At 42.1% G+C, this 27,878-nt stretch overlaps 1 protein-coding gene across 1 annotated transcript in view; it reads right to left on the bottom strand.

Annotated features, from left to right (window-relative positions):
* The window catches only part of CNTN5 (contactin 5), a 1,460,727-nt gene that overhangs the window by 475,794 nt on the left and 957,055 nt on the right, over window positions 1–27,878 (bottom strand). The window contains 2 exon segments of the mRNA XM_033947995.1: window positions 9,007–9,182; window positions 16,276–16,399. Of these exon segments, the coding sequence (XP_033803886.1) occupies window positions 9,007–9,182; window positions 16,276–16,399 (300 nt within the window).

Raw genomic sequence — 27,878 nt, 5'->3', positions numbered from 1 at the left:
CCAATGTTTCATGAAATACATTAGGAGAGTACTAAAATGCATGGTGTTTCTCTGTCTCATGACTACACTTTGGAACCTGTTGATACATATCTAGAATGTTCTTATCCAAAGTTCAGGGCTCTACCAAAAAATGTTTATTTTTATGGACTTATGGCATATCAGCTGCTGAAGTATTTTCCTATTGTCCACCTTGTTATTGTTCAAGGCAGAGGTGGGCAACCTTGAATTTTGGGTTTTAAGGATTGGGTTTTAAGGATTTTCCCAATGAGTATGCATGAGATCTATTTGCTTACAGTGAGGAAATCAAGAAAACCTGAATGGATTGTAGTCCTCGTGGACCACGGTTGCTCACCCCAGGTTTAAGAAAAGGCGGTAGATTAAATTCAATAAGGTGAATAAGGTCACGAACATTCATTTATTCCATATTTACATAAAGTTGTGTAAATTTCATGTTTTGGATACCCGAGGAAGGCATGTTTTGCCACAACATGGACCGTGTTGGGTCCTTCAATGCCGAATGTGGACATTGAGTTCTTAAGGATTGATTGAATAAAAAAAGCGTCAAGAACATTGAATTTCCAGTTTCGTTTGTTTGGATTAAATTCAATAGGCCACAACCCATGCTAATTTGATTTGTACTGTATGTAAGAATCAAACGGTGGCCTTCGCATTCCATCCACTCCACCATAACTGATTTGCTTTGTGGAAAAGGAACATTGTCAGGCTGTAGCCTGAACAGAATGCACACCATCACATTTATGAATTCAACCCAGAGCTTTATTCCTATACAGGTTTGGCTTGGTTTATGGAGCAGCAACATGTTAAGTTGTGTGTGTGCAAATCAATGTGCACACAATGAATTAATCGGCCTAATCAGCGCAGATAACTGGCAATACCTCTTAACTGACACTAATTGGCACAAATTACAAACTACACACACATCTTGGAAAGTGTGAATCTATAAAAAGTATGCATCAGTTCAAGTGTGTGACTTTTAAAAGGGGATGTGGTCAGGGGAGGGACATTGGAATGTAGTGGGCGTTCCTAAAAGCCAGCTACATATCAACCAAACTTCATCCATGCGTCCCAAACAGACTACTCGGCTCCCAGGAGGAAACACGTCTGCAAATACCTCCCAGTCATGTCCTCCCATTCTAAAGTGCCAGACGCCGTTCCTACTCCCACTCTATCAAGCTACTGGAATCAACTGCCTCCTCAAATCAGATCCCTCAAAGGGCTTCTGAACATCAGGAAAGCAATAAAAACTTACCTCTTCCCATAAATCCAGTCACGCCCTTCCAACCTTATGTATTTTAATGTATGCTGAACTAGATCCACTCTGGTTGTTAACTGAAGATGGAAATAATTGTATGTTAACTTAAAATGGCCAAATTGTGTGCCAAACTTGACTGTGTATTTAACGTTACTGTACACATGCAAATTTATAATTTGTCTATGCATTCTGAGCTCGTTAGGGAGGATGGGATATAAAACTAACCAAATAAACAAATACAGTACGTAGTAAACTAAAATATATCAGGAACAGACAGTGCTAGTTTGCCTCTAGTGTGTTGCCAGATGTTGTTTTTACTGTCTTCCAGGGCTATGTGGTTAATATATATACTTATCTCTGCCATATCTTCACAAGACAATCTCTCTTGAATGTACTTAAGTGAAAATGATATGCAAAAAAAAAAAAAAAACCCCACAAACCACACAAACTATAATCTATTTGAATTTCGTGTTTAGTAGGAAGCAGATTATATGTTTATTTTTGTTTCAAAGCTGTCAAAATTTGTAGGAAATATAAATAACTAACCTCCTCGTTTACGAACGCACAACGCGGGTTTTAGCGCCGGCAGCGGCGGTAATTGCTCCGATGCTCATAGGAATTCTATGAGTGTTGGAGCAGTTGCCGCCACTGCCGGCTTTAAAACCCGCTCTATGCGTTCGTAAAAGAGAGGATAAGTGCTCCTTTTACAAAACTGTTGTGATTCCCTGGCAGCAAATATACCGAAGACCATTCAGTTCCTATGGACTTTGGTGCATTTGCTACGGGCGAAGCGCTACTGCGGTTTTGTAAAAGGGGACCTAAGTAAATGCAAAAATAAAAATACATAATTCGTATTAAGAGAAATTCGTATTAAGAGAATACAGAAATAAAAAAAAATCATTAACTTGCAACCAGTCCACTTTAAAAGTGAATAAAATATGCAGAATTCACTAGCTAAAGATACTGTATGTCTTTTGAAAGATGAATCTTGTATAATCCTTTAAAAAATTACATCACAGCCCCAGGAAATAATTCATCTCGGAAATATTTCTCTCTCGCAGGATATTTTCCAAATGAGTAGGATCAACAAATTATAATTGTTTCTCTGAGAGGTACTTGAAAACATGGAAATTTAAAGAAAAAATTGTTGCTACAATCTCAACATGGTTTAATCAGAAGAAACTTTTTCATCAAAGCTTCATACTACATAAAGGAATGCCTATAACTTCTGACCACAAAAGGCAACCATTTTAAGGTCCCTTTACTAAGCTGCATTAAGAAGCTAATACACCCCTCCCCCTTTTACAAAACCACAAAAGAACCTCATAGAACTCTATGAGCGTCGGGAGCAACACAGAGCATTCAGCGTGCTGGCTGGCGCAAAAAAACCCAAACAAACACTTTTACAGTTTTGCAAAAGAAGGGGCGGCGGACAGAGTATATCATACGATAGACAATAGTGCATTACTATTCCCTGTGTTAAAATGTCAGCATGGTAAAAATTGTGTTGTGGCTGTCTAACATGGGAGTGGGTGGCATCTGGATATGACACAGGTGGGCAAAAGTGTGACTGGCCATGACAGCTAGTATGAGGGTCAGTATTGGTCACTAGCCGTCGTGATTGCCGACAGTACAGCGGAACTTATCGCCACCACAAAAAAAGAGTCAGTAAGTGCAGCTGCAGTACTGGTAGTCCAGTAGCTTGGCTGCTAGGAAATTACATGGTAGAGTGGTGTACCCCCTTGACCACCCAATTGTCCCCCCAAATCATAACTCCCTCACCTGACCTCTAATACAATCCCCATCACTAGATCCATTCCCCTAGTGAAGAACCCTGGTCCCCCAAGTCACAACATGGTTCACCTGTGAAGTACCTTGATACCCGCATGTCTTCATCCCCTGGTCAAGTCCGAAACTAAACTAAACCTTAAGTCTATATACCACATCCTCTCTATAATTATAGAGCTCGGCATGGTTTACAAGAGCTTTAATATAGGAAGGAATAACATATTGGGTTTGGAGATTGAGTACAGGGGGGAGGAGAGCATTACATTTTTGTGCTTACGGAATTACATTTCAGGTGCTTACGGAATAGTTGGAAGGAGCCCTGATTCTGTAGTGGGTGTGTAAGATTATTCCAAAGCCCTGTGATTCTGAAGAAGAGAGAGTTTCTCAATTTTCCCGCATAGAGGATACCTTTTATCGAGGGGAAGGATAGTTTAAGTTTTTGGGGTGGCCTGGTGGCGTCAGGACTCGAGGAGTTCCAAGATAGTGGAATAGTCCTCTAACCTCCTCTACAAAGTCCAAACTCCACCTGCCACCTGAGAAGCCACTCCTATCTACCCTCCTCTATCCCCCCCCCCAAACTGCCCCAAGACCTACCCAGAGGTTTGCAGATCTGATAGTGTAGCTGCCAGCGATCTATCTTCTCTGCTGTCTGGGTTGGCACCTCCTCCAAAATGGCAGTAGTTACACCCCCAGAGAGGATATAAGCTCTACTTTTGGCACCAAAATTGTGTTTGGATCTCTCTCCCACCACTGACCATTCATCTAAAGGGGAGCCCCTGTATGCCTTGAGATTCAGCCTGTCTAGACCACCTAGGTTAGACATTATAGGCGCTTGCTAGAGGAGCAAGGAATCAGAGACTGGGTCAAGTAGAAGTCCCGAAACCCAGATCTGGCTTGCTATAGTGAGAAGGTGTGGGGACCCTTATCACCCCGTTGAGTCTCAATAGAAGGAAAAAAGGAATCTAAGGTTGGGCTTATCCTGTGTGAATAAGTTGCTACTGTTTTGACTGAGCTGCATCTTTTATCAACTGAGAGAGCAAAGTTCAAGTTTGGAGTTTACAAATCTGGTATGGCCTACATTATTGGAGTCAGCGAACAGTCTGATGCTAGCTTGCATGACCCCACAGCTTTAAAGTTGGTCCCAGCCTTGATCCTGATAAATAAAATTCTTTATGTGCCCCTCTTGACATCATCTGGGCAGGGTCTAGGCTTCTGCCTAGCACCACATACAACAAGGGGGCTTACATAAATGGTGATCGGACTGGGACTTTATTTATTTATTTAAAAATGTATACCCCGCCTAAATATCTAGTACTTTAAAAGCAAGCTGAAAATTAAAGATCACAACTTCAGACTATGGAGGAGTGAATTCTTGAAGATGCATCCCATTGTAATAACAAAATTTAGAGTAGAAGAGTGAACTATACCTAATGTGACCATTTTGAATGGGACTGTCCCGTTTTTAGATCACCTGTCCTGTTGTCCCCACGCACAGCTTCGGGACGCCAAAATGTCCCGTTTTCAGAAAGAGTGTCCCAAAGCTGTGCATGGGGACAAAGAGACAGGCGATTGCAGAGCCCGGGATTTCTCCCTGTTTCCCCAACACCGACACAGTCTGTGCAGCAACTGCACAAGCCTTCCTCCCCGACGTCAATTCTGACGTTGGAGAAGAAGTTCCGGGCCAGCCAATTGCTGTCTGGCTGGCCTGGAACTTCCTCTCCGATGTCAGAATTTATGGCGGGGGGGGGAGGGGGAAGCTTGTGTAGTCATTGCATCACCTGGTCCGTTGTTGCATCGGCAGTGGCAGCTTGCAGAAATCGGCGTCAGCCGCTTGGGGGGTGGGGGAGGAAGAGAGAAAGAAAGAAAGGGGGGCAGGGAGAAAGAAAGTCAAAAAGAAAGAAAAGGGGGGCAGGGAGAGAAAAAGAAAGAAAGAAAGGATGCATAGTCAGAAGGAATGCAACCAGAGACTCATGAAATCACCAGACAACAAAGATAGGAAAAATGATTTTATTTTCAATTTAGTGACCAAAATGTGTCAGTTTAGAGAATTTATATCTGCTGTCTATATTTTGCACTATATTTAACAGGTTCCGGGGTGGGGGGGGGGTGTCCGGGGAGGATCCACGGGGTCGGGATCCAGAGGGGGTTTCCATGGAGGAGGGTCCTGTCCTATTTTGAGGGAAAAAAGTAAATGGTCACGTTAACTATACCTGGCCATTTCAGACTGTGTTTTCTAGCAAGGAGCAGGTGAAGGGACAACCAGCGAGCCATTGAGCTGTGTGCTAGCTACTGAAATGCAGTGCAAGATCCAAACGCTGTATTTTGGAGGTATCATAGGATTTCTCATCATAAAAATACAAATGTGGAGCCATTTCTCACTGACAGAAACACTGACCCTGACTACATGGGAATCTCTATGTTGGAGGAAAATAAGTACACCAATATGGTGTGCTGAAAGAAGATACGTCAGCAGGACATGGCGATGTTCTGCATGAGGGAGATTAGAATATGAAGAGAGAATGGCCTATTTAAACCTCACCCTAGAGGACCAATGCCATTGTGAGGATGACCCCGAGCAATCTGCAAGGGCAATGACAAGCGATTGTTAGAGTCTTTGTGCTCAACAAATTGTTCCAGAACTGTTACCATCATCTTTGCAATTGATGGGTATGGATACGGAGAGAGAGAAAGATGAGTATTTCTTCAATTTTGGCTGAAGAAAATGTACACTGCCCAAAATTCCAAGGACCAAGTTCCAGCATCACTAATCCAGCCAGCAATATGGAGGACCAAGGTGCCTACAGACTAAAGGCAGAATTTAGCCTGGTTGGGCTTTCCCTCTTATATAGCCTTGTGGACCATACATTCAACTTTACATTGGATTCTGGTCTTCAATGACAGAGAGTATAGCTCTTCCAGTAGCAGGCCACCCTTTCAAATTGGGTCTTGTGAAGGATTAGTCTAGCCGCTGTGTTCTGGAGTAACCAATTTCTTAAGATCTTTCATTGAGATGTTGCAGTATAGAGAATTGCAGTAGTCTAGATACAGAACTAGGACTGCCTGAGCTATTATCCTAAAGCTGGTCGGGCTCAGGGCTGATCTTATCACCCTCAGTTGTCTCAGTATGATGAAATATTTGATCAGTGAGGTGATCTGCTCTCCCATGGTAAGATTCGAGTCGAGGACCACTCCTAGTACCTTTGATGTTTTGTTTATCATTAGCTTCTCGCTCAAAGACAGAGTAAGCTCTGAGTGTGGTAGTGAGTTCTGGTTGCTCAACCAAAACACGTTCATCTTCTGTTTGTTTAGTTTGAGGAAATTTCATTGTGACCATGCACTTAGATCCTCAACCAGTTTCGATAAGTGTTGCAGCATTTCTGTGAAGGAGTCTTTGGCTACACAGAGGATAAAAGGTCATCTGCATAGGACTACAAGCATCATGTCATATCATATCATGCGTGACCTGTAACAATCTGAATTGTCAAAATCATTTCAAGCCACTCTTCTAAATTACTTTTACAGTGTTATTCTGGGACTTTCCAATTAAGGGACTTTTCAAATGAAGCAATCTTATAATTGTTTGGTGTGCCGGATGTGACAGAAAAGTTTCAGTTGAGCTAATATTGTTTGACTTAGCAACTTTTACTTGTGCAGGACTGGTTTGTCAGAAAAAGTCCAATGCGCCATTAAAACATTTTGTTGAAGGATAGTATTAATCTTTTGGCTGATTAGGTTTATTAACTTTATTATACTGCTTTTTTTTCTACTTGCTGAAAAGCAATATAAGAAAAGTAACTGTCAAACATTTTTCTTGCCTACTTTTTACCCTCTCTTGCTCTATTATTGGTATTAAAGTTGTTTTTATTAAATCTCATGAATCTAAAATCACTCAGCTAACACAGCTGAGATGTGAGTGAAAATACTAACATGAAAATAAGCAGTTTAGATGTAATCAAGTACTTTTTATTTTGCAAAGAATATGTTTTATACTACTGTATATATTCAAATATAAACCGAGATTTCTGGGCTATAAAAATGGTCCAAAAATGGGGGTCTCGGCTTATATTTGGGTCATCACCCATCTGTCTCCTTCCCTGATTTGTTGCAGGCCTCCACCGGGCCTACCGTATGGGCCTGGTTGGGTTGGCTGAAATATGAGGGGCATCGGGAAAGAGGGGGGACAGGGTAAAGGGCAGGGAGAGGGTTGGGTGAAGAGCATGGAAGGGAGGGAGGGGGACTGAGTGCAGAGCCTGGCAGGGGAGTGAGGGGGGGCAAGGCACAAATCCTGGTAAGACACATGAATATTAATACCCCCCCCCCTTTGTCTTATATTTGAGTTAACCCTTTTTCTTCCTTTTTGGGGGGAAAAAGGGTACCTCGTCTTATACTCAGATCAACTTATATTCAAATATATATGGTACTATGAGGCTCATTTTCAAAAGAGAAAAACATTAAAAAATGACAAAGTGTCATTTGGATGTTTTGTTTGCTAAAACATCCATTGTTATTTTCAAATCACATTTTTAGATGGTTTTCTATGCTTTCTGCAGCACACCCAAATCTCAAGGGGTCGTGTTGGGGGCTTGTTGTGAGCGAGAATAGGGCAGATTTATGATCTGGATGATTTTCTGCAATAATGGAATATTGCGGGAAATGTCCAGGGCAAAACTTGGACGTCTGAGGCTAAACCTATTTCAGTAATGAATAAGTGTCAAAAGGGTAGCCAAACTGATCAGATGACCACTGGAAGCACAAGGGACTTTCAAGTTCTGAGCAGTCAAACTTTCATTTATTGATGGCCCCTTGTGCTTCTTGGTTGTCTTGTACTTTGACTCCCTCTCTATTCTATGCTACCAGATGGCCACTGGAGGAATGAATGCATGGTCCCACCTTACTCTCTCAGTGATCATTGACCCCCGTCTACCCCCCAAGATATGAATGAAACAGTGCATACCAGTCTGTATGACAGCTGCAGATGTTATAACCAGTCCTATTAGAGCAGCAAGCAGATCTCTGGATTGGCCTAGTTGTTTCTGAAGTGGACTACAGAGAAAAGGACCCAGGCCTATATCCCACTCTAATTAGTACACTTGTGGTGGAAAGTGTGAGCCCTCTAAAACCTATTATACTGACATATAGGTGACATCTGCAGGTATAGGGGCTATTGGGGTGGTAAACAGTTGGGTACAGTAGGTTTTGGGTGAACTTTGGAGGCCTTAGCATACAAAGTTAAGGGGTAATGGTGAGATGTACACCTTGGACCTTTTATGTGAAGTTCACTGCAGTGCCCCCTAGGCCAGGGGTAGGTAATTCCAGTCCTCGAGAGCCACAGGCAGGTCAGGTTTTCAGGATATCCACAATGAATATATATGAGATGGATTTACATGCACTGCCTCCTTGAGATGCAAATCTCTCTCATACATATTTATTGTGGATATCCTGACCTCCCTGGCTTTCAAGGACCGGAATTGCCTACCCCTGCCCTAGGCTATTCCACTGCTCTGCTGGGATGTCTGTGTGGCTAGTCTGTTAAGCATGCTGGCCCCTCCTACATCCCAATGACTTTTTTGGGCTTTTTTTTTTTTTTTTTTAATAGTTTAAAAAGATAGATACACTGAGGACAAACACATCTATGAAATGGCCACTTTTCTGGTTTGAAAATGGCCATTTTCTCTACACAGGATTTTTAATCTTTTTTTTTTTTTGCAAAACATCCAAAATCGGATTTAGACATCATATTGAAAATGCTCCTCCATGCATCATCCACTGTCATCAGTACAATACTGCATTATTCAAAACTAATGAAAAGTATGTATCTATACATGTCCAAATTTCACTACATTTTTTCCAGGACTTTCAGAGTAAGTATGCAATATTATTTCAATATGTTTTCACATATATTAAAGCGTTAATGATGCTTGCTCTAATAAGTCATGTTTACTCACATGCAAACTGAAGTGAGGCTTCTCGACTGAGTATAGTGCCAAAGGTATTATAGGTTATGCACTGATATCGACCTGAATCCTTCTCTTCAAGTGGACTGAGGATAATAAAATTTCCTTCTATCAGACTGTACCGATAATTATTTTCCATGTTTATTTCTGTTCCATTGTGCAGCCATCTTAAAAATAATAAATGACAGAAAGCAAGTTCAGTGTTGACTCGATTGAATCTACTCCAGCAGTAAGACTACAGAGCGTCTATTGACTGGCCAGTGGAAAAACATATTTTGATATCAGAAAAACATCTTTCTAGACTTGAAGTTGATAGTATATACTTGTTTGCATTAAGAACAATATTTATTTATTTACGAAGAGCTTCATCCCAAGGCTTTGTACAAGAGATGTAGCTTGACATACACAATGAAAGATTAGATTCTTACCTTTGCTAATCTTTCTTGTAAACCCACACTCTATTCCCGGACTAGTAGGTTATTCTCCTATGATCGCCAGACAGCTTGTAGGGAGTTCATTATACAGTGTCTTGAGCCCCTCCTCTCTTACCTCAGGACTGCCCTTCAGGAAACAGTTTGTGACCCTTGCCAAACAGAAGTTGCCCCTTAAAAGGTAACAGGTTTAATGTGGCCTTTGAAGATGAATCACTAGAGCACTGCCAGATCCACAATATCCTCCACACTGAAACTGAATAAGCCGATGGTTTACCACATACTATGAACATGTCATACAGGGGCATCTAACATGTAGTCAATCCCTGAAATCAGAAAGGCAAGATCCCGGATCACAATAATGTCTGGATCATGGTGGAGCTTAGAATGACATGCCTTGGCCACAAATGAAGAGGCCATTGCTGCCTTCAGCCTGGCAGCCACCGAATCAAAGACACGCTTGAGGATAAAATCTTGAAAACCTTTCAGCACAACCTCCCATTACTGGGAAGAGACCTGCATTTAGTAACCTGTGCCAGCAAGGAATCAACTTTGGGAAATGCAAAACACTGGTTAAAGGCATCTGCCATGACTCTGGCACATTTCAAGGGGGGCCTCAGGCATCTCTAAAATGTCTGTAAGCATCTTGACTATGTCCATATGATCAGGAAAAGAGGCAGCCCCTTACTGCTGTCTCTCATTACTCATAAGAGAGAATTCAGCGATAACGGACGGAACAACCTTCAGCTTTAACTCCTGGAGGTTCTCAGAAATCAAATCAACCAGATGAGTGGGTTTTAAAATCTCTACACAGTGGGATCCTCATCCAGATCTAGGAGTTTACCTGGATTCTGATCTTGGAGAGCCATGAGGGCTGCAACATCCCCCGCAGTGGTAGTGCCAGCCTGAGTAAGTAAAGACATGATCAGGGTATCCTGGCCGACCACGGCAACTATCAGCGCACTAGCTTTAGCCACCATGGGAGAGCTGGGCACAATCCCTGCATCCTGAGAAGGACTGCCCCCCCCTCCCCCCAGGCAAGTGAGGACACCTGTGGATGGGCAGCTGGCATCAGTTTCTTTGCCAAATAAGCCTGATACATCATGTTAATACATTCAGGGGAAAACCTGTCATCCATGACAGGAGCCTCCTCCTACGGACCCTTCTTATCATGCTTGGAGGACTTATGAGGTTTGGTCAATGAAGCACGGCTGCATTTAGCAGAAATGACAACTGTGCCATCCTCAGGGCCTGCGGTTGACTTTTTTAGGTTCCCCCAGCCAAAATCAGAAGCAGGACCCCATTCAGAGGTCAAGTGTATTTGGGCTGCTGAAATTTTGTCCCCTTATCACGCAGCTGCACACATGAAACATGGCCGCCCTCCAGATAGCCATCCACCACAAATAAGGCATGAATCCGAAGTATATGCTTCAGAGCCCAGAGCCCAGCAGAGGAGAGGCAGCGTGGGAGCCCTGCTCCGCCCCTCTCCCCGACCTGCGAGGGACCCGACTCCACTCCCAGCAGCGCAGACATTTGTTTTTAGAGCCCAGCAGAGGAGAGGCAGCATGGGAGCCCTGCTCCGCCCCTCTCCCCGACCTGCGAGGGACCCGACTCCACTCCCAGCAGCGCGGACATTTGTTTTTAGAGCCCAGCAGAGGAGAGGCAGCGTGGGAGCCCTGCCCCGCCCCTCTCCCCGACCTGCGAGGGACCCGACTCCACTTCCCAGCAGCGCAGCCATTTGTTTCAGAGCCCAGCAGAGAAGAGGCAGCGTGGGAGTCCTGCTCCGCCCCTCCCCCCGACCTGCGAGGGACCCGACTCCACTCCCAGCAGCGCGGACATTTGTTTTTAGAGCCCAGAGACCAGCAGAGGAGAGACAGCGTGGGAGCCCTGCTCCGCCCCTCTCCCCGACCTGCGAGGGACCAGACTCCTCTTACGCCACCACAAGCCAGAGTCTAAACACATAGGCGATTACCTTCACCAGAGAGGAGAGCGATCAGAAACTCTCTCCATCCTCTTCCGTGTCTGATTACTATTAAAAAAAAAAAAAATAAAAATACTCTCGAAACCACCAACACCATTGCCACAACTCTAACCAAAGAGATTCTAGATCCAATGAATCTTCCACCCCACAAACAAAATGGAAAATCACACATACAAAATCATACTTGCCCTCCTAATACTCTCACTACTCATTTCAAACTGGCAAACCACAGGATATCATCCATCCCAATCTATCCATCCCTATCATCCCTATCATCCCTATCGTCCATCCCAATTCTGACAGCAACCTTCAGACAACCACATCCACCCAGAAAAATCCACACCACCAGAACCCTAACATCCTGCCCACTGACCAGCCAAGACCACATTCCCACCGTCTGGGGAAAACGACCTCCACCAAAGCACAAGACCACCACACAAAAACAACAAACACCAGCAAAAAATATCCTCTACCTCAATTGCAACCTTAACTCCAACACAAAACACACCTCGTTAGCCTGTGCCTACATGAATATAAGATCAATAAGCCCAAAAGCAAATCTAATCAAAGACTGGATAATCAAAGAACAATCAAAGCTGTCTCTTCCTAGCCGAAACCTGGCTAACATCCAACTCGGACCCATGCATAACCGAATTCTGCCCCAAAAGTTACAAATTAGAGATGGTATGTCGAGAAAACAAACGAGGGGGAGGACTAGCGATTCTAGTAAAAAACAATCTCAACCTAAAAGTGCTACACAAACAATCAACCCCTCACTTAGACCTTCTTGCATGCCAACTCTCCGACAACATACTCACAGGCACCTTGAACTGTCTGCTATGCTACATCACTCCAGGAAAATGGAACACCTCAAAACTTGATCTCGAAGAATTCTTATTTCAGAACTCTCTAACCTCCACATACAACTTGCTCCTAGGAGACATCAATCTCCACCTCGAAGACCACACATCCAAACAAGCAAACAAAATACTCTCATACCTCGACGCCCTATCCTACCAGATCCTCAATCCGGAACCCACGCATGAAAAAGGCCACCAACTTGATATAGCAGCATTCACGCCTCATAACCTCCACACCCCAAATATTCACATCACCAATGGTACCTGGCATCCCTCTCTTTGGTCAGACCACCACAAATACACCTTCACAATCAACTGGCCTCAAAATAACATAAAATCTATGCCCCAAAAAACAACCTTCAAATCTAGACAGAAAATTGAACCAGCCACATTCTGGGACAAAGTGGACCCTGCAATCGACCCCACTGACCCTACAGACTTCGTAAAACACTGGCGCACCCTAAGTGAAACAACCTTGAACGAGCTAGCCCCAGAAAAACCCAAACACAGAACCTGCAGACCCTCAGACAAGTGGTTCGACTCCGAACTCCACCTACTAAAAAGGCATTGCAGACAACTTGAAAAATCTTGGAGAAAAAAAGAGAAATGACCAAACCAAATCCGCTTGGAGAACCCAAATCAAACTATATAACATCAAACTTAAGGAAAAGCGCAAAACATACTACACTAAACTAATTGGCACAAACAACTCCGACACAAAAACACTCTTCAACTTAGTAAAAAAACTTACGGACACAAACCCATTCCTTGCCACTCAAGGCAACAAAACTCCAACAGCTTCCCAATTAGCAGACCATTTCAAACTCAAGATCATCAAAATCAGAACTACCTTCAACAACTCAACTACCACACTTGACGAGTTAATAACAACCCCCACAACGGAAGAAGCCATAACTGCAGACAGAACATGGACCACCTTCCCAACTCTACAATGGCCTGATTTGAACCGACTATATAAAAAATACAGCCACACCTCATGCGACTTGAACTACTGTCCATCGTATCTACTCACAAATGCCTCCCCTAAATTCAAAACCAGCCTCACGCAGTGGATACAAAGCACTCTCATAGAAGGCCAATTCCCACAAGATCTTGGAGAGATCATAATCACACCCTTACAGAAAGACCAAAAAGGTCCTGTAGACACACCTACCAACTATAGACCTATCGCTTCGATCCCATTATATGTCAAGCTGATTGAAGGACTTGTGGCTCAATACCTCACCAACTATCTAGGTGACCACAATATACTTCACTCATCTCAATCAGGATTTAGATCTTACCACAGCATGGAAACACTACTAGCAACACTACTGGACATAGCTCGACAATACCTCAGTAAAGGACACAGAATCCTAATTATCCAACTAGATCTTTCCGCCGCCTTCGATCTAGTTGATCATACCATACTACTCCAGATACTTGATGCAATAGGGATCTCAGGGGTGGTTTACAACTGGTTCCAAGGATTCCTTAAAACAAGAACGTACAGAGTTAAGATAAACGATATGAAATCTAACCCATGGTCAAATCCATGCGGAGTCCCGCAGGGATCTCCACTTTCACCCATTCTATTCAATCTCTACATCTCCTCCCTTGGTACCACTCTAGACAACCTAAATGTAACATCATTCAGCTATGCAGACGACATAACTATTCTCCTCCCCTTCGAAACCCAAGACCACACCTCAACAGGACACCCGGAAACAATACTGGACGAAGTAGAAAAATGGATGACAAACCACAAATTAAAACTAAACTTGGACAAAACCAAATTCTTAATGCTTGAAACGGACAAAAACCCATCCATAACAGACCTAGAAATTAAAGCAATCAAATACCCAATCCAAACCTCCCTCAAAATCCTGGGAGTGCTAATAGACAGATGCTGCACTATGCAGACTCAAATCAACAAAACTACCCAAAAAGCATTCTTCACAATGCGCAACTTAAGAAAAATAAGGAAATTCTTTGACAAAGAACACTACAGGATCATTGTACAATCCCTGGTACTAGGTCTTGTGGACTACTGCAATATCCTATATCTACCATGCCCTACAAACATGATCAAAAAACTACAGACCGTTCAGAACACAGCTCTCAGACTAATCTACTCCCTCGGAAAATATGACCACATCACCAACGCCTACCTAGACTCACATTGGCTACCGATTAGAGCCAGAATTCAATTCAAACTATACTGTCTAATCTTCAAAGTATTCAATGGTACTGCACCTGCCTATCTAAACGATTGCCTAAACCGTAACCTTCCACCCAGAATAAGAAGAACAATGACACCATTCTCATACCCACCACTCAATGGCACTCATCGTAAAAAGCTTTATGATAACCTCATAGCAACGCATGCAGCAAAACTCGAACCCTCCATCACCAGATTGTTAACCTCAACATCTGACTTCAAAGCATTCCGTAAAGAAATCAAAATGCTGCTATTCAAAAAGTATATACAATCTATCTAATCTCCCTCTCCTCTTCCACTTACACCGACCAGGTTTTGCTTACTCCCTGGCACCATACCCTCAATCGACCAAAAATATAAAAAAAAAATAAAAAAATAAAAAAACCTGGAACCTAATTCGTCCTACCGAAACCGATTACCTACCAACGTATGGAAACAGACTATTTGACATGTAAAGTAATGTAACCTGATTTATCTTCCAATATTATTATGTCTACACACTCATTCTGTTATTAAGTCTATACCCTCAATCTGTATTCTCCAATGTCATGTACCCTCCTGGAAATGTCCAGCTCTCTTCTTATGTAATCCGCTTTGAACCGCAAGGTACAAGCGGAATAAAAATCACTAATGTAATGTAATCCTGCCTTGGGAACGCCATCTGAGTGGTTTTCTTGCAAAAACAAATCTTGTAAAGGCAAAAAATAACTTTAAATTCCCATTAAGAAAAATCCAAGATGACCGCCGAGCAATTTTCAAAAGAAAATAGCTCAGGAAAAGCACAAGAACCCGCCCAAAAGCAGTGATTTTAGGATTATTGTGTGTGTGTTGGTGGTGGGGGGGACTAGGGCTAACTCCCAAACTGCCCAAGAACCACCTTTAAGGACCCCTCACCCCAAATCGCCGTGGCAGACTGTCAGCTCTGTACTCACTACGCACGAGGTGCCGTGTATTGCTGCAATGGAAGTTGAAACAGCTAACAAGGAGATCCTTTGCCTCTGTAAGCTTGAATACTGGATTGCTGGTCTTCTGACTTTATCACCGGCCCGATACCAATGACCTCCGCCACCAGTGGACACCCACGCAAACTCAACATGGTGGAGGGACACAGTCGGCTCAAATCTCAGGAGCACCTCCACACAACCTGCGCTCAGGCCCACTAACAGACAAACCTGGGGTGAGCCAGTTCCCAAGGGAATGGTCCTTGAGCTCTGAATCGACATGCAGGTTTTAGGTAAATCTAGTGGGTAATGCGGGATATTGACCTGGATCCCTCTTTTTATGGTTCACTATGTTGCCCAACAGGCTACTCCAGACATCTGCTTGCTGTTCAACTAGGATGTTCCATAATATCTACAGCTTTAATAGAGGCTGGTATTTACTGTTTCTTTCACATCTTTGTGGGTGGGAGTGGATCAGTGACCACTAGGGGTATGTAGTCATCTGATCAGTTTGGGTACCTTTTTGACACTTAGATGCTTTGAAAACAGATCCAACTCTGAACATCCAAATGACTCCCTGGATGTCTTGAAAAAAGGTTTGAATATCCCTGCAAAACATGCCACTTACATACCTCCTTAACCTACAGATGTTTTGTGGGGTGAATACACAGCAAGACATCTAAAAACTTAGTCTTGAAAATCGGCACTTCAATGTTTTGGCACTTAAAACGTCAAAGTGTAGATTTATGCCATTTTCTGGATGTCTGCATATTTTGAAAAGGAATCCCATTATATTTCGAGAAATGATTTGGTTTAAAAATTATACCTATAACTGGGAACAGGATTTCCTTGTGCTTCACAACTGAGGACCACCTTCTTCTCATTAGTATCAGTCGGAAAAATCACATCATCTGGCTCCTGAAGAAACACTGGTCCATATTCTATGCTCTCTGCATAAAAGAAACGGAAGACAATATCATAGCTATAAGCAACACTAAATAAAAGACTTATGGCTCCTTTTACTAACCAGCGTAAGAACATTTTACCATGGGCTGGTGAGGTAAACGCTCCAACGCTCAATGAATTCCTTTGAGTGTCGGAGCACTTACCTCGCCAGCCCACAGTAAAATGCTCTTATACTGCTTAGTAAAACCCAGTTTTAGATACACACTTTACATTTAAAGAGCTCTGAGTTTCTGCAAATGAATTTGTTAATAACACTGCAAAATCAAGCATGATGACCACCTGGTTGCTTAATTTTATATTATAAATTATATGGTGTGTGAAATATTCACAGACTAACCCATGTAAATAACAGCACTTAACATAAGAATATAAGAATTGCCGCTGCTGGGTCAGACCAGTTGTACATCGTGCCCAGCAGTCCGCTCACGTGGCGGCCCTCTGGTCAAAGACCAGCCCTAACTACGTACGTTCCGGTTCAGCAGGAACTTGTCTAACTTTGTCTTGAATCCCTGGAGGGTGTTTTCCCCTATGACAGACTCCGGAAGAGCGTTCCAGATTTCTACCACTCTCTGAGTGAAGAACTTCCTTACGTTCGTACAAAATCTATCCCCTTTCAATTTTAGAGAGTGTCCTCTCGTGCTCCCTATCTTGGAGAGGATGAACAACCTGCCCTTATCTACTAAGTCTATTCCCTTCAGTACCTTGAATGTTTCGATCATGTCCCCTCTCAATCTCCTCTGTTCGAGGGAGAAGAGGCCTAGTTTATCCAGTTTATCTAGTTTGTCCAGTTTATCTAGTTTATCACTGTACGGCAGCTCCTCCAACCCCTTAATCTTATAAAGGATAGGTGTCATGAGGGCCAGTGGAGTAGTAAAAGGGGGGGCGGGGGTGAAGACCTCTTTAAAATCTTTGCCAGTGCAAGCAGCTACTCCAGCCTGCTACTCACACTGGCCTGGCTCCCTCTGAAATCACTTCTGGGTCGCGGGGTACGGAAAGAGCAGAGGGCACCTCTTACCCTCGCTATGCCACTGATGAGGGCAGTTCTGGAACAGCATACATGACAGGACCCTATTGTATAAAGAAATTAAACATGTTTCCCTTTGTAGAATGCCAGCCTAACCAGGTATATGCATGCGTCACATTTTGGCATGGCTGCAAGTAAAGCAAATGCTGCAGATATGTGCATAACTTAACAATAGTCTTACAATTTACATGTGCAAGTTTGATCCCTGCCAATGTTTCAAGTTTCATGTTTATTTAAAATTTTTTATACCGCTTAATCAAATTTCTAAGCGGTGTACAAATAAAAATACCATAAAAACAAATTAAAATTAGAAATACAAAACAATACTAGGGTAGGTTAATAGGACCTTAATGAGACATATAGGTCTCCTTTTACAAAGGCACGCAAGCGGTTCTAGCACGCGCTTAGCGTGCGCTAAAATGGCGCACACGCTAGCCGCTTCCGCCTCCTTTTAAGCAGGCAGTAATTTTTCGGCTAGCGCGCGCTAATCTGGTACGTGCGCTAAAAACGCTAGCGCACCTTTGTAAAAGAAGCCCATAAACTAACCACACAAATGGGAAAAAAAAGGGGTAAGAACTACAGTCTTTGAAGAAAAAAGCACAGTAAGAGGAAAACAACAATAGGCGAGGGCAAAAAACTATAAAGCTTTGTTTTAGTCCTTAAAAGGACAGTTATTGTCCAAAAAGCATCCTGGACCAAAAATGTTTTTAATTTAGAATTAAATTGATTTATTACGGATTTGATGCGTAAGTGATTAGGCAGAGAGTTCCAGAGAGAAGGTGCAGTGACAGAAAAATTATCCACTTATGGATATAACGCCCTTTGCAAATATGCACTATGGAGGTAAAGTACTTGGAATTTGGGCAGTTGTGTGCATAAATGCCAGTATTCTGTACATTTACTTATGTAAGGACCTACTTTCCTTTATACAATAGTAACATAACAGGATAGCTAAGTACCAGCGTGAGTACTTACTCCAGGCACAGACCTGGTGTAAGTGTTCACACTTAAATGCTAGTGATTCTGTAAATTAGATGTATCAGAGCCCCTGAACGCTCCGCTCATGTGTACACTCGCCTACCGATACATCCTTTGCATTTTCAGAATTTTGTCACCCCGTATATTCCTAAAAGAGTTTTGCGCTCGAGCCAAGATAATCAAATGATTGTACCTCTGGTTACTAGTGCCCGCTGGGCTCATACACGAGCCAATGCCTTTGCCTGGATAACTCTGTCTTTATGGAACAGTCTGCTCAGTTATATTCAAGAAGAGAGGTCTTTAAAAAAATGTAAGATCTTGTGGAAGACTTTTTGTTTTGAATTGCCTTTTAATATGCTCTCAAGTGGGGGATTCACAAATTCATTAGGCCATATGGCACAATTTTTAACATAAAGTGGTTTTTAGTGCTGGCTGTGGCGGTAAGAGCTCCAACGCTCATAGAAGTCCTATGACCGGTGGAGCTGTTAATGCCGCAGCTGACGCTAAAAACCACACTACGGTTTTGTAAAAAGGGGGGGGGGGCTAGTTTGTTTTATGTATTTTTCTTGGATGATTGAGGACGGCTTTTCTATGGATTTTTTTTTTTTTTTTAATTCTTTAGCTTTTGTCAAATTTTTTTTAAATGTGAAAATGGATATGTTTTCTACTGGATTTCTGGACGTCTTTCCCAAAATGTCCAAACTCAGATTTACAGACACCCAATCAAAATGCCCCTCCATATTTGTGATATGCCTTACTCATTATTCTACTAATACAGAGGATTTGGGGGCAGGGGAAGACATATGGTTTCACCATTAATGATTTACTTGCCCTTTTCAAATAGGAATTATAAAAGACATTTTTTCTCCCTTTTTAGGTGCTCTGCTTTAAAATTACTCTCCACATCTCATTTCAAAAGAATCAGATAAACTAGCATTGCTGTCTACCGTTACAAAATTAAGGCCCTCTTTTACTAAGGTACGCTAACCAATTAGCGCACACTAAACGCTAACGCATGCATGTTAGTCTATGGACGCGTTAACATTCAGCACGCGCTAATTCAATTAGCGTGCGCTAATTGGTTAGCGCACCTTAGTAAAAGAGGGGGTAAGATTATGCTCCATTTTTGTTCTTTTTTCCTAAAAAGATTCTCTTTTCAATGGTATAGTATGCGAACCGCTCCCTAAACGCACTCTATCTGAAATATAAATAGTAATTATATCTTACTAGCCATAGAATATTGATAACTGCAGCGCCATATTCCTTTGTTTTATTGCTAAGGAAAAGTGAGAGGTTTTAAATTATGTAAACTCTCCTGGTTTTGATACTATCAAATTATTTATTTAGTGTTCCTTGTAGTTCCAATATGTCTGCACCTAAAAATTGCAAAGGAGTCAATGGTTTTATGAATAATTTATATGAGGAAAGGTGATATACTGCACCCTAACATTATAAGTTATGAATGAACATCACAGATTTCTATGATTAAAATTAAATTTAAAACACTGCTCATGTATATATGTATGTGTGTGTTTAAAATATAGCATTCTTTAAAATCTAATTGCAACCACAGAAATATGTGATGTTCATTCATAAATTATAGTTAGTATGTAGTATTTCATCTTTTCTCTGAAATATGTATATATACGAATATATATATATATATATATATCTTTCCACATTTGGAAAGCTATCCGTAGAGGCAGTGATGCAAGAATATTACTAAGGATTATCACTTTGATAATCATATAGGTATGTAAAAATGGAATTAACCATATAGGTATGTAAAAATGAATTATAAAAATAGGTTGGTCTAATAGACAATACATATGAGATTAAGTAGGATATAGAAATTTAGTACCGTTTAAATATCTAAGTTTTAATAAGGTTTTAATTAAAATTGTGTTTTTAACAGGGACCCCTCCTGATGAAGGACCCGAAACTCGAGTCGGGGGGCCGGGCTTAAGAATAAATTTTAGCGAACACGGAAGTTAATAGCTAACACTATATGCACAAGCACTTTATGATTTAAGCACTTTACCTCGCTGCAGCTGGAAGTTAAAGAGAATCACGCCAAGCCTATTGAAACAGCTATCAAGATAAGTGTGTTTTTTATTAAAAAAAAAAAAAACTATCTACAAATATATATAATGAATATTAAAGAGACTTACTAATTATATAGAATAAGGAGGCTGGCAATGGGACATTAGAAGTGTGATGATGGTCCCAAACGTACCCCAGTTCAGTGAGATCACAGAATGCATGGGTAACGGTCTGAACACTTCACAAATTATAATTTATTATCATTTATAGAGCTGTGATAATAATAAATAAGGATTATCACTGCCATATTTGTACCTGGAGCCCAGGTCCAGATAGAGTGGGAAGGGGTGGGGGGGGGGGACTCTTTCCGCCCCAGCCACTGATCTACCAGGAATCATTCCTAGATAAGTCACAGAGGTGGTAGGGGGTCCAGGGGATGGGTGACTTTTTCCTTGGGAACATTTGAATGGGGCTTGGATTCAGGGATGGGTTCGTCATGGTCAGATTGGGGGGGGGGGGGTTGGTTTAGTTTATTAAATATTTAATACACTGCTTTGCCAAATAGATCAAGGTGGTGTCTAACAAAGTTAGCATCTATAAAAAGAAAAAGAAACAGAGCTCTAATAAACAAAACGAAAGAAGTAAGCACTTATCTATCAGACACACAAGAGAAAAAAACTACAAAGATCACAAAAACACACAAGAGGGTATTCCTGTCAGTCCAAAACATTTATCTTCAAATCCAAGTTAAAAAACAAAACAAAAATTGAGCCTTTAAATTGGCTTTAAATCTTTTCACACTTTCTTCAGTGAAAGAGGTAGTTGGTTTGAAAGACAAGGAGCCAAGTAGAAAAAAAAAAAAAAAAGAGTCCTGAGAAGAAACCAAACGAGCCTTGGAGGGATGTGGAAGGAAATGGAGAGGCCTATTAGGAACCTAGTGAAGGATCAGGAACCTGTTCATAATAGGCCCTGTCAGGAAAGAGCAGAATCTTGAAGCCAGTACTATATTTTACTAGGAGCCAGTAAAAATGGATAGAATAGGGGAAAACATGATCTTAATGCCTTGCGTTACTCAAGAGTCAAGAGCGAATGCAGTGTTCTGTAGCCATTGGCGTAGTAAGGGAGGGCCAGACTGCCCCGGGCGCCATCTTGGTGGGGGCACCAGCCTCAGCATCACTCCTCCTCCCCGCCCCTGCTCCATCCCACTCCTCCCCCGCCGTGTGCGCATTTACTTCCCCCCACTATACCTCTAGCCCTTCACCAGCGCGAACATCAGCTCCAATCTGCTTCTCGCGTCAGTCTCGGCACTCCCCTCTTGACGTTACTTCTGGGTCCCACGATTATGAAGTGACGTCAAAGGGAGAGCTGATGCCGGTGCAGGCAGAGCAAGCTGAAGATGTCGCTCGTGCCAAGGAAGCTAAAGAGGTACGGGAGAAGGGAAGGGGCATGCGCATGGCAGGGGTGGGGGCGGAGAAGAGGGTGAGGGGGGCAGTACTGCCTTGGGCACCTCCAACCCTCGTTATGCCAGTGTCTGAAGACACTGGGAAGGTGTTAGAAAGGCCTGCATATATAACATTGCCATAAACACAAAGGAACACTATATAGAAAAAGTATGGAATCCAATTAAAGCATAACTTAAATGGCCAGCGTATGCTCTGACTGCAGCTTCAGAGGTCGGGAAGCGAGACCAATGTCAGGCAGACTTCTATGGCCTGGGTCCCATAAATGGCAAAAACAGATCAGGATAAGGCTGGAGTGGGCTTCAATGGCAACTCTAGTAGTTGGGAAGTTAACATAGTAACATAGTAGATGACGGCAGATAAAGACCCAAATGATCCATCCAATCTGCCCAACCTGATTCAATTTAATTTTTTTTTTTTTGTCTTCTTAGCTATTTCTGGGCAAGAATCCAAAGCTCTGCCCGGTACTGTTCTTAGGTTCCAACTACTGAAGTCCCCGTCAAAGCTCACTCCAGCCCATCTACACCATCCCCAGCCCATCCTCCACCACACGGCCACATACAGACACGGACCGTGCAAGTCTGCCCAGTACCGGCCTTAGTTCTTCAATATTTACTATTCTTTTCTGATTCTAGATCATCCGTGTTCGTCCTACGCTTTTTTGAACTCCGTCACCATTTTCCTCTCTACCACCTCTCTCGGGAACGCATTCCAGGCATCCATCACCCTCTCCATAAAGTAGAATTTCCTTATATTGCTCTTGAGTCTACCACCCCTCAACTTCAAGTTATGTCCTTTAGTTATACCATTTTCCTTTCTCTGGAAAAGATTTTGTTCTAAGTTAATACCTTTCAAGTTTTTGAACGTCTGAATCATATCTCCCCGATGCCAAGCAGATTTCTATGGTCTGTTCCCCAAGATTGGCAGGGAGAGGCAGAGATTAAGTATACCACTATGTAATTGTGAAGTGGAACCTGTGCAGGATGACAGATTCAACTTTGGCCACCTTGTTGGACAGACTGGATGGAACATGCAGATCTTTATCTACTATTATCATAGTGAAAGATGCCACCATAAGAGTATCCTCCCCCACAAACGCCTTGACAAAGCGTTCTGCGAAACATGTTGGTGTAGAATGTCCCTAACTGAGACCATAGATAAAAGCTAAGTACTAGCCAATGATGAAATAATTAAAATAAGTTATAGCAATAGATTAAAATAATTAAAATATTTATATAGCTAATATAATGAAAAGTTAAATAGAAGATCTGGTGACGATTTAACACATAAAGCTCTGTGGAAGAAAATGAACTGAACAAAGAGTGGTGTTGCTGAGGATCAAGGTTACAGAGTTGGGCGTTTATGGGGGAGGATACCCTTATGGTGGTATCTTTAACTATGATAATAGTAGAGGTTTGATACCCCAAAAAGAAAATATAAAGTGCTGTTTTTACTATAGGCGCCTTTTACTAAACGACACTAGAGGTTTTCAGTACGGGCCGGCAAGTTAAAAGCTCTGGCACTCATGGGATGCTTGGTGAGACTTAAGACTGGTTGTGTGAGGTTTGCCTGAGTTTGTCTGGGGGTTTTCTATTATTCAAAATGTCAATTGTGCTGGGCATCCAATCGAGGAGACTTTGTACTTTGCCTCATGGTTACCATGTTCATTCGCTTGTTGAATTACTTGGCTGTTCTGCCTCGCTTTTCTTTTGGTTGTATGTTTCTTTGCAATTGCTAATAAAGATATATATATATATATATATATATATATATATATATATATATATATATATAAGGCCACGTGCTAACTTTCGCATTTAAATGAGTGTCAAGTGACTGTTTGACCTACACAAGTCACTCTGTGCCTATTTCATACTTTGGAACATTTCTACTGTGCCGATTTACTTCAAACAACTTACTCTGTGCAACTTCCCTTATTATTAAAAAAAAAAAAGGTAAGTGACAGACATCTCCACACACACAAAATACACACACTGCAGTACAAGGGGGCTACAAATACAGATTCAAATACAGACATCAGCCAAACATATAGACAGAAAGTGATAGTCAAAAAACAACACAAAACCAGGGGTCTAAAGAGACATTTAAAGAAAAAAACAAGTAGAGAGAGAGACAAAAAACAGGTAAAAAAATACACACAGAAGGACAGGGACATACACCAAAACAAAGACAGACAATGGTCAAGGAGACACAGAGGGAAAACCCCCCCCAAAAAAAAAAAAAAAACAGGGACGCACACATACACAATCAAAGGAGGCAAGGAGAGATTAAAAAATGCATACTTGCAAAAATAAATAAATTTAAATCTTTTAAAAATGTCTAAATTTTTCTAGAGTTAGAAGTTTTTCAGATATTATGATGACAATTTTAGATGGCCCTAACCAAGGAAAACTATTACCTAATTCAAACAGAATCTTCCCAAAAAATATTGTGCATAAGGACATTTTATAGATAAATGAAACCCTTAACAACACATACACAGTTTTACACTCCATGTCTGGCAGGGGAGGGCTTCAATGGCTGGGAGGGTGTAGATGGGCTGGAGTAAGTCTTAACAAAGATTTCGGCAGTTGGAACCCAAGCACAGTACCGGGTAAAGCTTTGGATTCTCACCCAGAAATAGCTAAGAAGAAAAAAAAAATTTTTTTTTCATTGAATCAGGTTGGGCAGACTGGATGGACCATTCGGGTCTTTATCTGCCGTCATCTATTATGTTACTATGTTACTATGTCTGAACATCCACAATCTACTATAATAAAACACTAAGTGTGCATCCGCACTCTTACCTATAGTGGTAGGGAGTGAGACAAAAAGAAAACAAGAAAAAACAGGAGCAGAGAGACAGACAAAAATAAAGAAAAGCAGCCGCAGAGAGAGACAGAAATAAAAAGACAGACAGACAGACATATATTCTAGCACCCGTTAATATAACGGGTTTAAACACTAGTGTTAATATAATCTGATCTGGACAAATATAAATAAGGCCTGTACTTAGGGCGGTGTCCTCTAAATGCCGTTTTAAAGTACAAATCTGATGAAACGTGAAAAAATCAATTTGATGAAAAAGACTTAATAGTTGATCAGTACCACCAGGTACTTAAAAGACTTAACTTTATCAAAAAAAGTATCCCAAAAGACAGGCACCATAGTTCGACAGTCCAAACTTCCTGTTATCTAGCAAAGGAGACATTTTGGATACATTCAACACTAAGGGCTCCTTTTACGAAGCTGCGTTAGCGATATAACGCGCGTAATAGTGTGCGCTAATTTGCCAGCCACGCTAGCCGCTACCGCCTCCTCTTGAGCAGGTGGTAGTTTTTCAGCTAGCGCGGGGGTTATTGCGTGCTAAAAAGGCGCTTGCGATAAAGCCACTAACACGGCTTTGTTAAAGGAGCCCTAAATGGTTATTCATTAACCAACCTGTGAATTGCTCTAAACAAGACATCAGATCATGGGCAGTAGCATCTGTTCTGGCTAATACGAGGATGCCATTGGCATATATGTGAAAACCGAAGCCTAGCTCTTAGATCAGTGATGTTAATGGACTCAGAGAGACAATATACTTTGAAAATAAAACAATAGGATGAAAATAGCAGTGTGAGAGTAATACTCAAACATGTAGTGTGAAGAGTGGAATACACAGAGGAGATTAATTTTGTGGAGGTATTATTCAATAAATGCAAATTGCTTTAAAATGTTCAGAGATTTCCAGATTCCAGAGCTAAAAGATATCAGAAAGCTCTATACTGGAGGTCTGCACAGGAACGGGGATCGCGGGGGTCCTGCGGGAATCCCCCCTAACCCACGGGTCTCTCATGGGGACCCCCCTTTGGCCAACGGTACTCCCACGGGGATGGAAGGCTTTGGAAGCAGGGTTCGTCCATACAATATAATGGACACGTCAGCCTTAGTAAAAGAGGGGGTTTATAAGTTAATTACCTGAACAGAAAATAAAAAAAGGGTTCCACCAAAGAGATTCCACAAGGAAAACAGCAGCGCAAACACAAAAGAAACTGTGGAATTGATGATCCTGTCAGAAGTAATTGCTGCTTTTTATGGGGACGGGCGGGGATGGAGGTAATTCCTTGCGGGGATGGGTGGGGACGGAGAGATCCTGGCAGGGACGGGCGGGGATGGGTGGGATTTCTGTCCCCGTGCAACTCTCTACTCTATACATGGTGGATGCTACTTCAAGTAAATGTCTACCGATCTACCCATCTATTTTCCTACCTAGCTATACATAGGGCTCTTTTTACAAAGGTGCGCTAGCGGTTTTAACGTGCGATAAAATGCCGCGCACGCTGGCCGCTACCGCCTCCTTTTAAGCAGGCGGTAATTTTTCGGCTAGCGCGCGCTAATCTTGTGCGTGCGCTAAAAACACTAGCGCACCTTTGTGAAAGGAGCCCATAGTCATTGAGCATGATTGTGGAAATATTTGGCTAAAGTGGCACTAGTAGCAGATAGAAAATGACATTGCCTAAAATTAAAGGGGGTCTTTTGATAAGGCACGCTAGCCAATTTAGCCCACGCTAAATGCTAACGCGCCCATTATATTCTATGGGCACGTGAGCATTTAGCGCTCACTAATCTTTAGTGTGCGCTAAATGCTAACACATCCATAGAATATAATGGACGCATTAGCATTTAGCGCAGACCCCCCCAAAAAAAAATTTGTAAAATTTATCCTGATCAGGACACTCCTACCAAAGATAAGTTTTACAAATTTTATTCAGGTTTTGAGAAATGAAAATCATACCACTTTGAAAAAGATTAAGAGGGTTTTTTTATGGCCTATGATCAGATTGAGACGTTCAGGGTTTACTTCCATTGAAAGTAAAGGAAGTAAAACCTGGAGGTCTGAACCTGTCCTCCTTTTTCGCCGTATGCAGTTTGCAAGTGGTGGCGTTTTTGCAGCGTGCATCATTGATGCTTAATTGATCACTGGATCGCTTTGATTCATACACAAACCTGTGAGACTCCAGAAATAGGCCATTTGGGCCAAAACATGCGCATGCCGAGTCGATATATGTTGTATTAAAGGAATAAAGGATTTTGTGGAATACTTAGAGTTCACTAGTCTTTTCTGGACTTATCCACTCTTTCGTGTCTGAGTATTGGTACTGTGGATTTGACTCTCCTGTGTTTTCCATTTCTTTTTCTGGAGCCATATGGTAACCCTAGCCCTTTCAGTCTCTCTCAATATGCAATTAATCTTCGACTTAGTAGACCATAACTTGTTGCTTGCTAGGCTGGCAGCCATTAGCCTCTCTGACCAGGTTCTCAGTTGCCTCATATCATTCTAACAAGGGCCAACCAACCAACATCAACGATGCTGTGGAATTCACTGAGAAGGCCAGTCAGGATGGTCTCTGTATTATATAACCTGATCAAAAGTCACACTGGCGAAGGTGTAAACACATGGATATTCTCTATATGCTACTGCTCTCTCAATAGAATTTCCCAACTGGAGAGATTGTGATTGATGATTGATAGGAAAAAAAAAGAAAAAAAGCCCCAAGGAAGGATTATGTATCCAGTGAAAAGGGAAAAGATCAAGAGGATATGTTGTCGCTCTAGAACAGGGGTGTCAAAGTCCCTCCTCGAGGGCCGCAATCCAGTCGGGTTTTCAGGATTTCCCCAACGAATATGCATGAGATCTAATTAGCATACAATGAAAGCAGCGCATGCAAATAGATCTCATGCACCTTCATTGAGCAATACTGAAAACCCGACTGGATTGCGGCCCTCGAGGAGGGACTTTGACACCCCTGCTCTAGAAGGAAAAAAAAACAACAAACAGCTTTCTCAGAGAGAACTTGGTACTGTAATTGGATTGAAGAAAGTCCAGAAAGTGGGTAATGAGGCCCTAAGAAAGAGATTCAGGCCTGCTGGGACAGGCAGTATGGCTTGGTTAGCAGAAGACGATGAAGATCATCA

This window comes from Geotrypetes seraphini, chromosome 6 (genome assembly GCF_902459505.1).
Source record: "Geotrypetes seraphini chromosome 6, aGeoSer1.1, whole genome shotgun sequence".
Classification (NCBI taxonomy): domain Eukaryota; kingdom Metazoa; phylum Chordata; class Amphibia; order Gymnophiona; family Dermophiidae; genus Geotrypetes; species Geotrypetes seraphini.
The sequence above is the reverse complement of the archived record's forward strand: the minus strand, read 5'-3'. Positions and strand labels throughout refer to the sequence as shown.